The sequence below is a fragment of the Prosopis cineraria genome, unplaced genomic scaffold (assembly GCF_029017545.1).
Source record: "Prosopis cineraria cultivar Desert tree isolate PC_DT_omini unplaced genomic scaffold, ASM2901754v1 PC3, whole genome shotgun sequence".
Classification (NCBI taxonomy): Eukaryota; Viridiplantae; Streptophyta; class Magnoliopsida; order Fabales; family Fabaceae; genus Prosopis; species Prosopis cineraria.
The window spans coordinates 42,296,718-42,311,447 of NW_026555334.1; the positions used below are offsets into that span (position 1 = coordinate 42,296,718).

At 33.1% G+C, this 14,730-nt stretch overlaps 1 protein-coding gene across 1 annotated transcript; it reads left to right on the plus strand.

Annotated features, from left to right (window-relative positions):
- The first annotated feature begins 1,206 nt into the window (after positions 1-1,206).
- On the plus strand, positions 1,207-2,556 carry LOC129304402 (probable membrane-associated kinase regulator 4). The gene is given in 2 exon segments (XM_054944039.1): positions 1,207-1,617; positions 1,620-2,556. Coding segments are annotated over 2 exon segments (1,140 nt in total). The 5' UTR covers positions 1,207-1,268; the 3' UTR covers positions 2,411-2,556.
- The last annotated feature ends 12,174 nt before the right edge of the window (positions 2,557-14,730 follow it).

Genomic DNA, 14,730 nt, shown 5'->3' on the forward strand with positions numbered 1-14,730 from the left:
TCATCAATCATATGAATCCCGCGTTTTAGGTCCGAGGAATGAGCTTTACTTACATTGAAACTCCCAATAAAAAACAATATTAGTGTCAACATCTCCCTGTGTGATGGATTCTCGTCTTGTACTTTGGTGGTGGGTTTCCTGTTTAAATGCAAGGGGACAAATACAAGAATAAGAGAATGTGTCAAACACATGGATTGCGTCAATAATGTTAACCACTGATTACGGACAACACATCTAAGGGATTGAACCTCGCAGACGAAGCTTATAATGTATCCGCTTTGTGCCAAACCCTAGTTTGGCTCTTTCCACTCAGCAGATAAACTCAGAAACAGCGTGTCCTTGTTTTCTTTTCTCTTTTGGCAGTAAATATCGTAGATTCATCTCTTCACTGAAAACCAAAAACAGAATAAAGAAAATGTGCTACGGGAAAAGCAACAATTACACAGTGGACTGAAGTCGTGAACAGCACAGTGAAGCAGAAAAGGCAAAAGGGAGAAAAGAAAAAAGGAGAGTGAAAGCCACCAAAGTACTTTCGAGGATCATCATTGCTTTCTTTATTGCTGCTTTGACAGATATCTGATGTGGGTTACTCTGCATCTTTCTCTTGGGTGGGTGTATATTTTGTGCCTCCCACAAAATACGTACTCCATAAAAGCTTTCCCTGATGCAAATCCATTCCATCTTTGAATTTGATACCCCAATTATAACCAATAAAATTGTTAACCATTAACCCCTGACTGCTTCCTTAGTAAGAAAAGAATAATCAGTCATAATAATAACTGCATTTCATGCTTTTGAGTCACAGTCCATTTTTCCTAAACAGGGGATGGTATTATCAATTTTAAAATATTATACCACTATTCAATTATTATATGTATAATAATAATCTACTTTATTCATTTATTAACTATTAACATATTCATACTTAAGACATACAAATAATACAATGGTTTCGACGCCATACTATTGTTTAAAGGAAAGGTCGCTGTTAGCCAGTTAGTGCTAATAGCCATTGGCAGCGAGGTGAAATTCAAATGTTGGTAGAACAGGACCAAGGCAGTAAAGCGAGGAATAAAAAGCTGGAGATGTAAAGTTTAAGATTTTTAATAGAAAACTATATTCCTTTTTTAAAAGAAAAAGAAAAAAAATCCTTTATATAACAAACTTTGGCACCACCTCGCTTTAAACTCTGGCTCTCGCTTCAGAAATTTCAATTGCCCGTAGACATCTCCGCACTCCGACATACACAAAAAGAGGAATCACATGAAATGGCCACAAAACAAGCTGCGTTTTTTCATGTAGATGAAGACTATATCGATATGGAGATAAGTTCTTCTTCCTCAGACTTATTCTCTCACTCCTTTAGCTCTCCACAAAAAAGCAGAGAGTTTGAATTCCAGATGGCATCAATTTCCAACCAGAAAGAGTCCATAACTTCCCCAGCTGATGAACTCTTCTACAAAGGAAAACTCCTCCCTCTTCATCTTCCACCTCGCCTGCAAATGGTTCGGAAGCTTCTCGAGACTTCCAATGACACTTTCCAGTATATGAAAACGGAATCAGCATTGAAAGATACAATCTTTCCCTTCACCACTGAATCTGACCTTAGATTACCTTCTACAATGCCAGCACTCCCTTGGAATCCTGCAATATTTCCCCTTCAGAATCATGCCGGGCTAGTAGTGATGTGAACCCAGATGAATACCTGTATAACTGGTCCACTGAAATCAATGGGTTTGTGGGCGTTGATATTCCAAAGAAATCTTGGTCTAAGAAGCTGAAACAGATGAAGCAGTTCTGGCTGGGTCAAAGGTTCAAGGCTTCACGAGCGTATCTGAAGTCCTTGTTCAACAAATCCGCTTGTTCAGACAAGTCATGTGCTAATGCAGCAAATAATGCGGGAGGAGCAGCAAGGAAATCAAAATGCCAAGACTGTCAGAATAATTACAACGTTACTGCTATGAAAAACTCATTCGAAATTATTGATGATAGCAGGCACCAGATTTCCTGTGCGGCCATGAAGACCATAAACAGAAAGATGCTTGAAGATCGTCCCATGAATAACCATAGGAGGTCCTTCTCAGGGGCGATTCAACGGCATTCTGCAGTCAAGGCTTCTTCTTCGTCCACATCTTCATCTGGGTCTTCTTCTACATCTTCGTCTTTTTCATTCAGCTCAAGTGGGTTCTATGATTTACAGTTGTTCAAGCGGAGCAGCAGTGCAAATTCAGAGCTCGAAGGTTCAATTGAGGGAGCCATAGCCCACTGTAAACAGTCTCAACAGCACTGTAGTTCAGGGAAAACTTTAGGTAATGCCAGGAAAATCACAGTTTGTGAAACGAAAGCACATGACAGCACTAGAGACCACAGAGAGAACTGGAGAGAGGAGAGGACTCTGTCAGAGATGTAAGAGAGGCATTGTCAAATTGAGAATGCTGCTGCATTTTGATGAAGTTTGATGTTTCAAATAACAAAGTGGGTTTTTTCCAGCTATAAATTTCTGAAATTCATAGTTTTGCACTCTTTGCACATACAACTTTCAGAGAGTGAAATTGAATCTCTTAGCCGTACCATTATTATCATTAGCCTCACTAGAGTTGCAATTCCCTCAGGCAAAAGTGACTTTTAGTTTTCCAAGTAATGCACACTAATGATAAGTCGTTGTGCTAATTCTCCGTTTCAAGGAGAGTAATGATAGGATACCTTGTTCTTGTCTTCCGGCTCTTCCTTTGGTTCAAAATTCCCTTCTCCTCCTACTATTTCATAAAACTAGGGCGTTTAAGACCAAAAAGAAAATAATCACTCTCAAATATGAGCAGTTTAATTAACCATAGTCAATAATAAGTATAGGAACGACCAACAGGTCTATGCCCAGTCCAGTGTTCTGAGTCTGAACCATTTTACCCAGAACTGGAGTCCCAGTCACTGCCATTATTCTTTCAAAGCTCTACAGATAACAGGCAGAAGCACTGTAGTAATACGCAATGTGTCGTGTGTGGGAGAAATACCATATTTTATTCTAGTTCATCCTTTCTTTCAGACTTTCAGTGTTATAATTTAGTTTCCCTCAGTAAAGAAGGAAAGTAGAAAGTCATTCAGTATGACCTCCACAACCACAAGATTACAACTTTTTTTCCATTAAAAAAATGATATGCCAAAGAAGACTGACCCAAAAAAGTTACAAACAGCCATTAACTTTTGTAAGGGAAGAAAAAGCTCACAAAAGGAAAGAGATTAACCTCATTTTTAAGATGGGGAAATCATGGTATATGTGGTACATGAAAGCTTTTGCTTGGCCCAGAATTTCCTTTATTTCAAAACATTCATGATTAGTAATAGTAACAGTGAACTCCCAGCTGAGCGGCATGGTTGACTGCAGATTAAAGCTAAATTTTAGTGCAGCAATTATGTACCCTTATTGCAATTACCGAAGTATAACAGTATCTGACTATGATTATGATCACAAGATTTGTCTTTTTCAATAGCAACTGGGGAAAAAATAATTCCCATTCTCATTCTGTAAGGCTCCCACTTTCCTCCCGCGTGAAGTGTGTATTCTAGGATGTGTTATTATTACATGGAGTATTAGTTAATAGTTAATATTAGTTAATTTGGCTACGTTGGAGAATCTTCAGGGTAATATCTTTTGTCAGAACCCACAAAAAAAAAAAAAAATACAGCTATCCAAGCAGACAATGAAACGCATGTAGGCGTGCGAATTTTCTTTTTCTTGTGATTTTGACCGAACATTAAACAAGGCGAACGTGACTGCTTGAGACTGAATCATACGAGGAGGAAAACATAATAAAGTTGCAGGTTTACGTGAATATTGTAGAGTACCCGTAAGACAAGCACATAGAACAAACACAAAGAACAAGCAGTCCTCCTCTCCACCAGGGGCATGTTTGTCCATAGTCTTGACGATAAGAACTTTCTCTCCCCCTCTTTGAGTTAGATACTTTTCTACCTGATCAAGTTGCTCGCGGCCCTGCAATGCAGATTCCAGACACCTTGTCATAATAGACAAGTCATGGAAGGAACATGCTTATTCAAAAAATATATAATGTTATAAGGATTTCATCCTAGTATGGCCTTACATTCAGAACCCTGTGTTAAAGTGCAATATAGATTGTAGTTTCCCTTACGTCTTTCAACAGTGACATCTATCTATAGTTATCATCACAGATATACTTTGGGAAGAATTTCAACTAAGGATTAAGGAAGAAAATATTTATTAGTGGATCTCAAAAAAAAATTAAAAATTCACTGCATGATTTTTAAACTGAACTGAAATAAAATGGATGGCTCAAAATGGTCTTACGCAAAAGTAAAAAAAAAATGATTGACAATTGATATTAGTAAATTAAAAACAATTGATATTAGTAAATTAAAAAGTAAAGCAAGAGAATTGACAACTAATTATTCTACATTTAGGATAAAATGATTGAACTAATATGATCATTGACAAGTCATGTAATTTACAACTAATATTAATAAATTAAGAGGTAAAAGTTAGATAATTAACAATTGATATTAGTATAATTATTGATAGGTGAAGTCAGGTAATTTACAACTAATATTGATAAATTAACAAGTGAAATAAAAAAATTAAAACTAATGATTATATTTTTTGGTCAAATTGAGTGAACAAGTCTTGTAAAGGATTTACAAGCTAAGTTGAGTAGTTAACAAGTCATATTGATAACAAGTTATGAAATTAATAAGTAATGTTCTCAAAATTATATAGTCACATAATAAACTAGTTAATTATTTAATAAGTGTTAAGAAATTAACAAGTATAAGTAAGCAATTAACAAGCAAAGTTAGGTAATAACCATTTTGTAGAAGGACATTTTGGTTTTTTTAGCTACCCATTTTATTTCAGTTTAACTCAGATAATTTTTAGATTTTTTTTTTGTGAAACTCACTGATAAATATTTACCCTCTCCGTTTAAAAATGTAAAGTATTTTTTAAGAAGTTGTATGTTAAAAATGTAAGACATTTTTAATCTTTTAAAATGAAATCTTACTTTTTTTTAAGTACCCTATTGACGATCTTTATATTTATTGTAGGGTATTTAATAGAGATAAATATAAAAAGATAGGATTAATTAAAAAATAAATAACTACTTTATTATGGAATAAGATTTGATTAAAAATGTAAATATTTTATGATTCTTAGTGAAATTCTTCCTACACTCTAACATGTTCTAACAGGGTTTTTTTTTTTTTTTTTTTGGAGACCCATTCGATGGTCTTGTTAATTTTAAGTAACTAATTCCTAGGATACGAGTACAGCAACCACGATGGGTTAATACATTTCCGGGGCATATCAGCATGTCCAATCCTGCTAGTTATTTATTTAGGCTATAACTTCCGAAAACTCTACGTAATTGAAACACAAAACTATGAATATAACGGGGACGAAATGGGAAATATCAGTTGGAATATTTTAAAAATAAAGAGACGTGCTTCATGAAAAACAATAATAATATCCTTATAAATATTTTTTAAATTTACACGTTTGAAAGATTATAAAATCAAAAGGTATGGTAATGATGTGAAAGATGAAAATAATTGTTATTCACCAAAACTTTACATATTAAAAAGATGTCACTCTATGAGGAATTAATTTTGACAACCATTGGTTATAAAACTATATTAATTCATGAAACACACGGGGTTATGCCTTTTTAATTGAAATGTTATATTGCTCCAAAAGAAATTACTTCATTTGTCTGTAAATATTTCTCACCATCACTCCATTTTTAAATTCAAAATCACTATTTTTTGTTTTTTGAGTACATTAATGATAAAAGTAAAATTACTCTTTATAAAAATTATTGTTATCTTAATTTGAGATTTGAAATTATAACCCATACACTCAATATTCTTCAGTACATCTAAAAAAATTTGTTATTAAGGTGAAAAAATGGTACCCATTTATTGGAGACATTGTGATCAATTTTTTTCCGCTGATCTTTATCTTCTTCTCTTCTAACCATTGCCACCCCAACAATATCTTAGGAGTCAAAATGGGTAGATCAGACCACATGGAAACCTATTCAGATTAAATATGAGGCAGTACTGTCGATTGCCAAAAATAAAAAACATTGAGGCACTGTTGGGTCCAGTGACCAAGTGGAGCACATGACTAATGTCAGCGAAGATTCAAGCCATCAACATCATTTTCTTGTTGTAGATATTTAATTTGGAGTGAAGTTTCCTGCAAGCTAGTTGTGATTTTCCCCTATGTTCTGTGTCTCCTCGCCGGCAACGCTCCCCCTTAATTAAATAGAAATTTTACATAAATATCTATTGGGAGAATTTCAAATGAATGCTAAGGAAGTAATTTAATTACGAGTTTAGCTTAGGGGATAAAAATAAAAATAATTTTAATTGTGAAATGATCAAAATATCCTTAACTTATTATGTAAAATTATTAGTTATTAATTTTTTTATTTTATTTATTAATTTACTAATACGAGTTATAAATCACATGAGCTGACATGTCAATAATATTATAAAACTTGACATTAGTTATTTAATCATAAGTAGCAACATCAGTTGTTAAATTGCTAACTTTACTTGTTAATTTATTAACATCAGTTATAAGTAATTTACAACTGATGTTAGTAAATTAATAAATAAAGTTAGTAAATTAACAATTAATATACTTCTTGTTTGACAAACGGATGTAATTTACAAGTAATATTGATAAATTAACAAGTAAAATAAAAAAATTAATAATTAATGATTCTGCCTAACAAGTAAAAGGTATATTAATTTTTTTATAATTAAAATTATTTTTACTTTTATTCCTCTAGATTAAATTAAAATTTTAAAATTTTTTAAAACTCATTAATAATTAAATTATATCCTTAGTCCTCATTTAAAATTCTACCATATCTATTCCCTCCACCCATGTCGCGTCAAATATGAAACGCTCTTTCGCTATCTTTAGAGCACCACACTTCCCATCAGTTTCAAATTTGAATCCGTTAAATTTTTGCTCCACTGTATGCTGCCTTGTTCTCTTCACATTCAAATAAGAAGTAAGGGCATGTTTGGTTATTAAAATAAAATAAAATATAATAAATTAAAATAATAAAAGTAAAAATAAAATTATTAAAAAAGATAGGTGAGTACATTTATAAAAAAATAATTTAATTTATGAATAAGAAATTATGATTCATAAAATTTTTAAAAATTATAATAATTTTTATATTTATAATATATATTAATAAATTTATTATGTTTATTATGAAGAGAAAGATAATTGGGTTTATTTTTATTTTTATTTTTTCAGCTCATTTTATTTCATTATATTTTAATAAGGAAACGTGACGTAAGAGTTCAGGTGTTACAGAGACGTTACAAATAAAGGTGATAGCATGATTGAAGTTGCTTATGTTACGTTCAAATCTGCAAGCCTTTCAAAAACATTTAAGAGTTTATAGAAGATAGTGCGCGCGCGCGCGCGTGTGTGTTTTTTTTTTAAAAAAAAAAACAAAATCCAGCACCTTGAAAGCAGCGCTGTAGATTGCAAGGGAATGTGATCGGACTCCGGCTGCACGTCCATGTGCCTGCAGGTCGTTTGACTGGATTGGGCATCTCTTTCATCTCACCTGAGCTAAACTCCAGAATCTCCGATTTCCTCCAAGACAGAAGATCAGCAATACAATCCGGAAGGTCAATTATTGTTAGATGTTACTTGACTTAACCAGGTTCATTTCCATTTTTATGACGTGAGATATCATTGTAAAAAAGTCTAAACTAACAAATTATTGTTGGAATCAGAAATCTAGACAACATGATAATACATTTCGTAATGCCTTGATCATGTTGTTGAGTAATTATTTCCAGAATAATTTTCTCTAAAAAAGGCTGTATCTGTAATCAAGCACTAATAAGGGTAGAATATGGTGTGCACTAACAATTACGTTTTGAAAAATATATTCAGAAAGTTATTGTCTTTGCTACGTGATCATGTTGTTAGTCGTTGAATTAATGATACAAAGTTAGTATAAATTACAAAGATCAAGTGGTGCTCAGCAACCAGTATAAATGATGATGATGGACAATACTAGGCACCTCTAAAGCAAAGTAGTTTCGTTACTTTGTCGCGAAGCGTTTATGGTGAAAATTTCATGCGAATATAATAAATTCTTACTCGTTGCCCCCCCCCCCCCCCAAAAAAAAATCTAAGAAGACACTATTTAAGTGGTTCCAATATCTATCATTTAATTTAATAATTCATGAGAAAGAAGCTTGAATGCAAGCTTAAAGTCACCCCACCCCCAAAAAAAAAGCAGGCTTTAAGTCTCACATTGAAAAGGAAACAAAGTAAATCAAAGTTGTATTGGAGGACGGATCAACCTATAGAAAGACTAGATAAAGCTCAAATACAAGAAACGATTGGATGAAGATCCGTCAAATAAGTATGAAAAGCTCGATCACACTTGAAGACTATAGATGAGGTCAAGCTCTATGGTTGTGAGGTTGAGATCTTCTAAATAAACTCAGAAAATGTAACAATCAGCGAGTATCTTGCATTAATTAGGCGAGGTTCAGTAGATGAGTGTATCTAACCAATTTGGCTCCGTCGTGTTATTCCCCGGGAAACACTAGCTCAGAGTTGTCTGCTTTTCCATTTTGCCAACAAATGGATTGTAGTGAGGTATCAGACTTCACATTGAAGCTCAAGGTAACACCAGATAGCATCCGCCAGATTTATTTGAGAATCAGAGCATGAACGAATTGCCATAGCACTCGTAATTACGAAAGAGCACTGCAAGTGCAACTTCTGTGAAGAGCACGTCAACCAGTATCACTGAGTTGGAAGCACTATTGCTGATTTCAGTTCAAAGCGCTTAGTAATTTTAGCTCATTGGCGATCCACTCGCATCCCATCTTTTACAGCTCTTTGCAAAAACAGCTTTAACTGCATTATCAAGAACTAGAAACTCTTTTACCTCTAGAATTTCGTCACGTGTTGAGAGTCCTTCTGCATTTATGCGTAAAGCTGTTATGCGGTCTCTTCTAATGGCATTCACAGTAGTGCCTGCCAGGAAGAACTGAAGAAGTAGTAATAACATATCTCATTCAATATTTGCATTGAGCAATTATGCGGAATGACGGATCATAACTGCTGCATTTTCCGGGTATAAAATAGGCATGAGACTAGTCCCTCACAAGATATCAAGAAATTAATTAAATGGAAATAGGATAATTTATACCCGTACCTCGTGAACCTTAGTCATAACGATGCATCTTCCCTCTTATTTCTTGTGGCTTCGCGTAATGTCGTATCGTATTACCAAACCTGCCTGACCACAGGGGGATTGCTACATCTGCTGCTGCTTGTACCAAGCAACATTTTTACCTCGCCAGGTGCTAAAATATTCAGGGTTTGTCCGGTGATTATTTTTCCTTGGGATTAAGGAATGGACTTCACACATATTGAGAACGCGAGAAAAATGAGGGCATCGCGCTCTTATAAATGCGCACGAAATGAATATGAGGCAGGGCGTATCACCCCGGTAGAATTAGCAACCTTGACTTGGTGGCGTACAGAAGAAGCTCGTTGACGTGCCTTGTATCGGCTACCTAAGACAGCGACCGGCTTCTTCACATCAAAGAGCAGAGCCTTTCAGAAACTGGAAGACAAGATTCATTGGAGTTGCAGTTCAGAGAGGTGGCTGACGCTGATTTGGCGCGACGGGTTTGATGCTGCCATTGAAGTCGGATATTGCTCAAGAATGGGTTTTCCAAAATAAACTAATACTGAAATAGAATTTGACTGCCAATTTTTCAGTTGCCCCCTAGTTTTCTCCCTTTTATTATCTAAATGAAATGATATTTTGGGATATGATGAATATTTAAATAACGCTCTCTTTCTTTTGTTTACACTTTAAATTAATATGACTTTGATAATAAAAAATTTCATCTGAATTTTACATTGAGTTTTTCATTTTTTTTTTTTTGGAACACTAATTTCTGTTTGGATGTAAAAGATTGGGTTTGGGAGAATACTTATCCACTTTTTCTTCAAGAGCATTTAGTATCTTTGAGAACAAATATGCTAGAATACCCGTGAACTTATTATAATGGGTGCAACAATTCTCATTCTCTTAAATTTGACTAATGTTTGTTAATATTGATAGTAAAAAAAAAAGAATCATATATAAGATAAAAAATTGTCCATAAATTTTTTCTCTAAGAGCATCAGGTATCCTAAAGTTTAATAATGGTAAACAGATACTCTTAATTTTATAAAATAGGCTAACATCTTCTAGTTGGTTAAGCCAATGATTTGGGTCAAGCCTAACTGGCCAATCCAAATAAGCTTAAAAAATCATAAGACCATACTTAAGGCTTTATAAATTTTTATTTACTAGTGAATTATTCGGATCAAATAAGCTAAAAAAAACTAGGCCAAGCTTAAACCCAAATAGGCTTACCCCAAAAACCCAAGTTCTTTTTCATTATTAATACAATAAAATTAAAATTAGATAAAAATTGAAAATCTTAATTTTCTAAAATAAAAAATGAACTTGATTAGAAAGGTATAAATAAAATAAAAAACACTTAACAATTTGAGTATTTGGACAAGCTTGAAGACTCGAGTTTTTAAGACTAGGCTTAGCTATATAGTCTTATAAGGTTAATAAATACCTATATATTATTGTTGACTTAAAGATATTAAAAGTTTATTGAAAAAGTTTATGGGGATTGTTTTACCTATTATAATAAGTTTATGTGTATTCTTACACTTTTATTCACTTAAACATACTGGATACTCTTGAAAAAAAAGTTACTAGATATTTTTACTCTTTAACCTAAAAGATTTGTCAAGTTTTGAAAACTTACATGGACTTTTTAAATCCATAAAATCTTACAATGATTACTTTTAAATTTTTTAAGCGTAATGTTGTGATATGAGTGATTTTGAAGGGATAATTTTCTTTTCTCATCCTTGTAACATCATGGAAAACTAATTAGGATTTAGTTAAGCTTAATAAGGGTAATTAAGTTTATTGATGTGGTGTGTGGTCTGTGTGTTTGATTGTGATTTCAGTTCTAAATGTGGGTCCGAAGTAAAGTCAAACTATTCAAGCATTAAAAGGTTAGAAAGAATTGAAGAAGATCCTTTACCTCTCATGTTATGGCATGAGGGACATCTGCCATGACGCACAAAGGCAACTAACAAAGGATGGGGCTCTCTATACCATGCGTTGTAGTATGGGCTATGTACATCATGGCGCACGGCCAATTTACTGCTTAAACCAATTCATATTTTGTTTGAAAATCTAAAGAGAGGAGGAAAGGGAAAACATGAGCAAGCCACTACCTTTGTTAGAGCACAAATTTGATGATCATTGGAGATATTTTGGGGCTTCCTAACACCCAAGATAAGTGTATTATGTTTTTTTTCTCCCATTTCCTTCCATTTTCATGAAGGTTAAAGTTAGGATTTAAGTTAAGAGAGTGATTTTCAGTCTATATGAGTTATGGCTTCAAACTCAATGGCTAAAACATGAATAATAGGAGTGAGTTACATAAATAATAGGAGTGAGTTAAAATATTTAAACTCCAAATTAATGATTTTGTGAGTTGTTGGTTGTTGAGGGTCATTAATATCCAAAAATGACAATAAATATGGTTGTTAGAGTTGTGCTGGAGCCATTAATTATGGTTTAATGGTTCATTTATGTCATTATGGGTTGTTAGAACTTAGTAAGCCTAATAGGTATGATGTGAAGTGGAGATTGTACTATTGTATGAGTTGAAGTAATGGGTCAGTGTTGGAAATTATTCAAATTGAAGTATTAATGGATATCTTTGAATTAATTGTAAATTAACTATTTTGGTACCATTCAAACTAGTTGGAAAACTTTGGAAGTTGTGTTTTGAAAGTAAATCTTTAACATATCAAAAGTTTAAAGTAATTGGGAAAAAATCTAGTTTGTATAGTTGTTTATTAATTAATTATTTGTTAAATTTAATTGTTTGAAACTTGTGTGGTATTTTGAAAACCATTGATGCAAACGTAGAATTGTTTGAAGTTGTATTAAATTGCTAAAAGCAAAATGTATACCTATATATATGTGATAAATGATGAGGATGGAGAGTATGTTGTTGTGTGATATTTGTATGTGGAATATGCTAGAGAAAGATAATTATGAGAACACGTTATGATGTGGTTAATGTGTGTTGCATGGCACACAAACTTATTATTATTGCATAGCATGATCATTAGTGGGAGTTTCACCTAGAGAGAGGAGTAGATTAGTAAATCCAGATGGTACTAGTGACTTATCGTTGGAATTATAAGCTTGCCCTGGCACCAATCGTTAGAATCGGGAGGTAGCTAATGTTCCATGGTTGATTTAGGATTGTCCCACTTGTTATAAGAGGAACTCAAACCGAACTAGTCTCCATCAGTTCATGAGAAGGCCAGGTTAGGGGTACGACACCCCACAGTTGTTAGTATCGGGGGCAAACTATGGACACAAGTGAGTAAATTAACCATAGCCCAGTAACTCCTCACAAGTGAAAAGTTGGGTTAGTTCAAGATACAGACTTAGCCATTGATAGCCACTGGTGTTATGTTAGAGGTAACAAAAAGATATAAGGCTGGCATTTATCATGCATTTATAGTTTCAGCCACATGGTTATTGTCGTTGTAGTTCGATGTGTTTTAGAGGGTGCATGATTGTCATCATTACAATCCCATTATGTGCATTCTTGATTATATGAGATAATATGTGTTGCACGCCTAGTCACATGGTTGTTTTTTTTTATGCCGATGTTATATTTGATATATATGTATGTGATCTTGATTTATTGTCATTTGCATCCATAATTAATTGACATGCAACTGTATAAGCTAAATTGATATTGGTTATTGAGTGATTATATTCACCCCTTATTCTTCAATATTTTCAGGACTTAGCTCATGAGATTAGGATAGGAAAAATGACTGGGAGGCATAGGATTTTGAGTAAATCCTACTTGTAGGCCTTATAGTTTTAAATTATGTGTATTAAATATTATTAATTTTTCAATTAGGATTTTATTCCATGGTTTTGTCTACTTGCATTATAGTTGAGAATACCTTGTGTATTTTATATCCTAAGTTAGGGAGTTGTGGTTGTAAAGTTTGTTTAGAGCCGAAATACTAGTGCAAGTAGGGTAAAATGTATTTGGTGGTCAATGATTGAATACTAATAATTTTCTACAAAATTACCTCCCCTTTTTATTTTGTGAAGCAAGTGGGTTGAGTGGTGAATTTATGATATATATGTGTTGATTTGATTGTGGTGTATTACACGAGTTTAAATTGATCCATTGAGTATGGTCTAAAGGTTGATGTAAGCTTTTGACACTTTTATTGTGATTTGGGTACCATAATTGTGAGTAATTGTGAAAAAGAAGTGAGTTTTGTAAATGATGTCCAACTTTTGATAGAAAAATAATTTGATCGTGAAATTTGTGCCATTAGTTAGAATTAGGAGAAAAGTCGCTGTAAACACTTAGATTGCTTTAATTGAACGTCGGAGGGAGAAATGAGATGATCAGAAGCTTGTCTTGGGTGCTATCAAACTCATGCAATGTGCTACAACGCATGACATAGAGGCGAACACACTGTGACTCATTTATAGTAAGCCACAGCTCATGTGCTACTTTTTGCATAGTTCACTGTTTTGAAATTTATATGTAAATATTTGATTCTTTCTTTAATTTTCATGTTCCACACAAATTTTAAATTCTGATTCGTGAATGTAAAATTGTATGAAAATATTTTAAATTGTGAACTTGAGATTCCTATTGTGAAATTCTACAGTTTTGGATAATTACCTCAATTTTGGAAGATTAAGGGTGGACTAATAAGAGTAATCTTACTTGTCCATCCAAGAGATTTTACAATCATGATTTTTTTAATAAATCATAAGTACCTCCTCATAACAAAAGTTGTCAAATTGGTAAGTTTGAATAAATTTATAATGAGAATATAAAGTTGAAACTATAAATTTAAAATCTAATAAATAACTATTAAAAATACGTAATTAAATAATTAAAATATAGAGCATAATCATAATTTGATTTAGATGTGTTAAATATATATATGATTGAAATTAACTCCTATACACTGTGGGATTATCATATTCAACATAAAAATTTTAAAATAAAAACTTATTTTTGAAAGAATCACATTCAAGAATCTTGCAAAAAAAAAATATATTCATAGACGTGAATTGACAATAAGTTTCATTTGAAAAATATTTTATTTTTATTTTAATAATATTATTTATGATTCTCCCCTTATTTTATATATATATATATTATATATATGGTATTTCCTCATATAACAATGGCCATTGCAAATTTGAACCGACAAGGTAAGGATCCTAAATCATAATAACAAATAATAACAAATCCATTCTCTTTTCTGGAAGGATGCCTTACTACCTGTGCCGGTGAACGGCCACGATCGCTTCATCTCTGGAACTGTTGCTTGATTCTGACCCAAAAAAGAAACTGTAGTTTGATTTTTGGGCGATAATAACTCTTTGAGAAGGGAAGAGGAGTGTCGGCAGTTTGGATTGCAGTGACACAGAAAGAAGCGTTTGCTTCGTTTAGATTTCATTTTCAGTTTCTAAATTCGAACAAAACGTGTGGCTGCCAATTAATGGGGAACTCAGTCGGCCATCGTAAACACCGTAA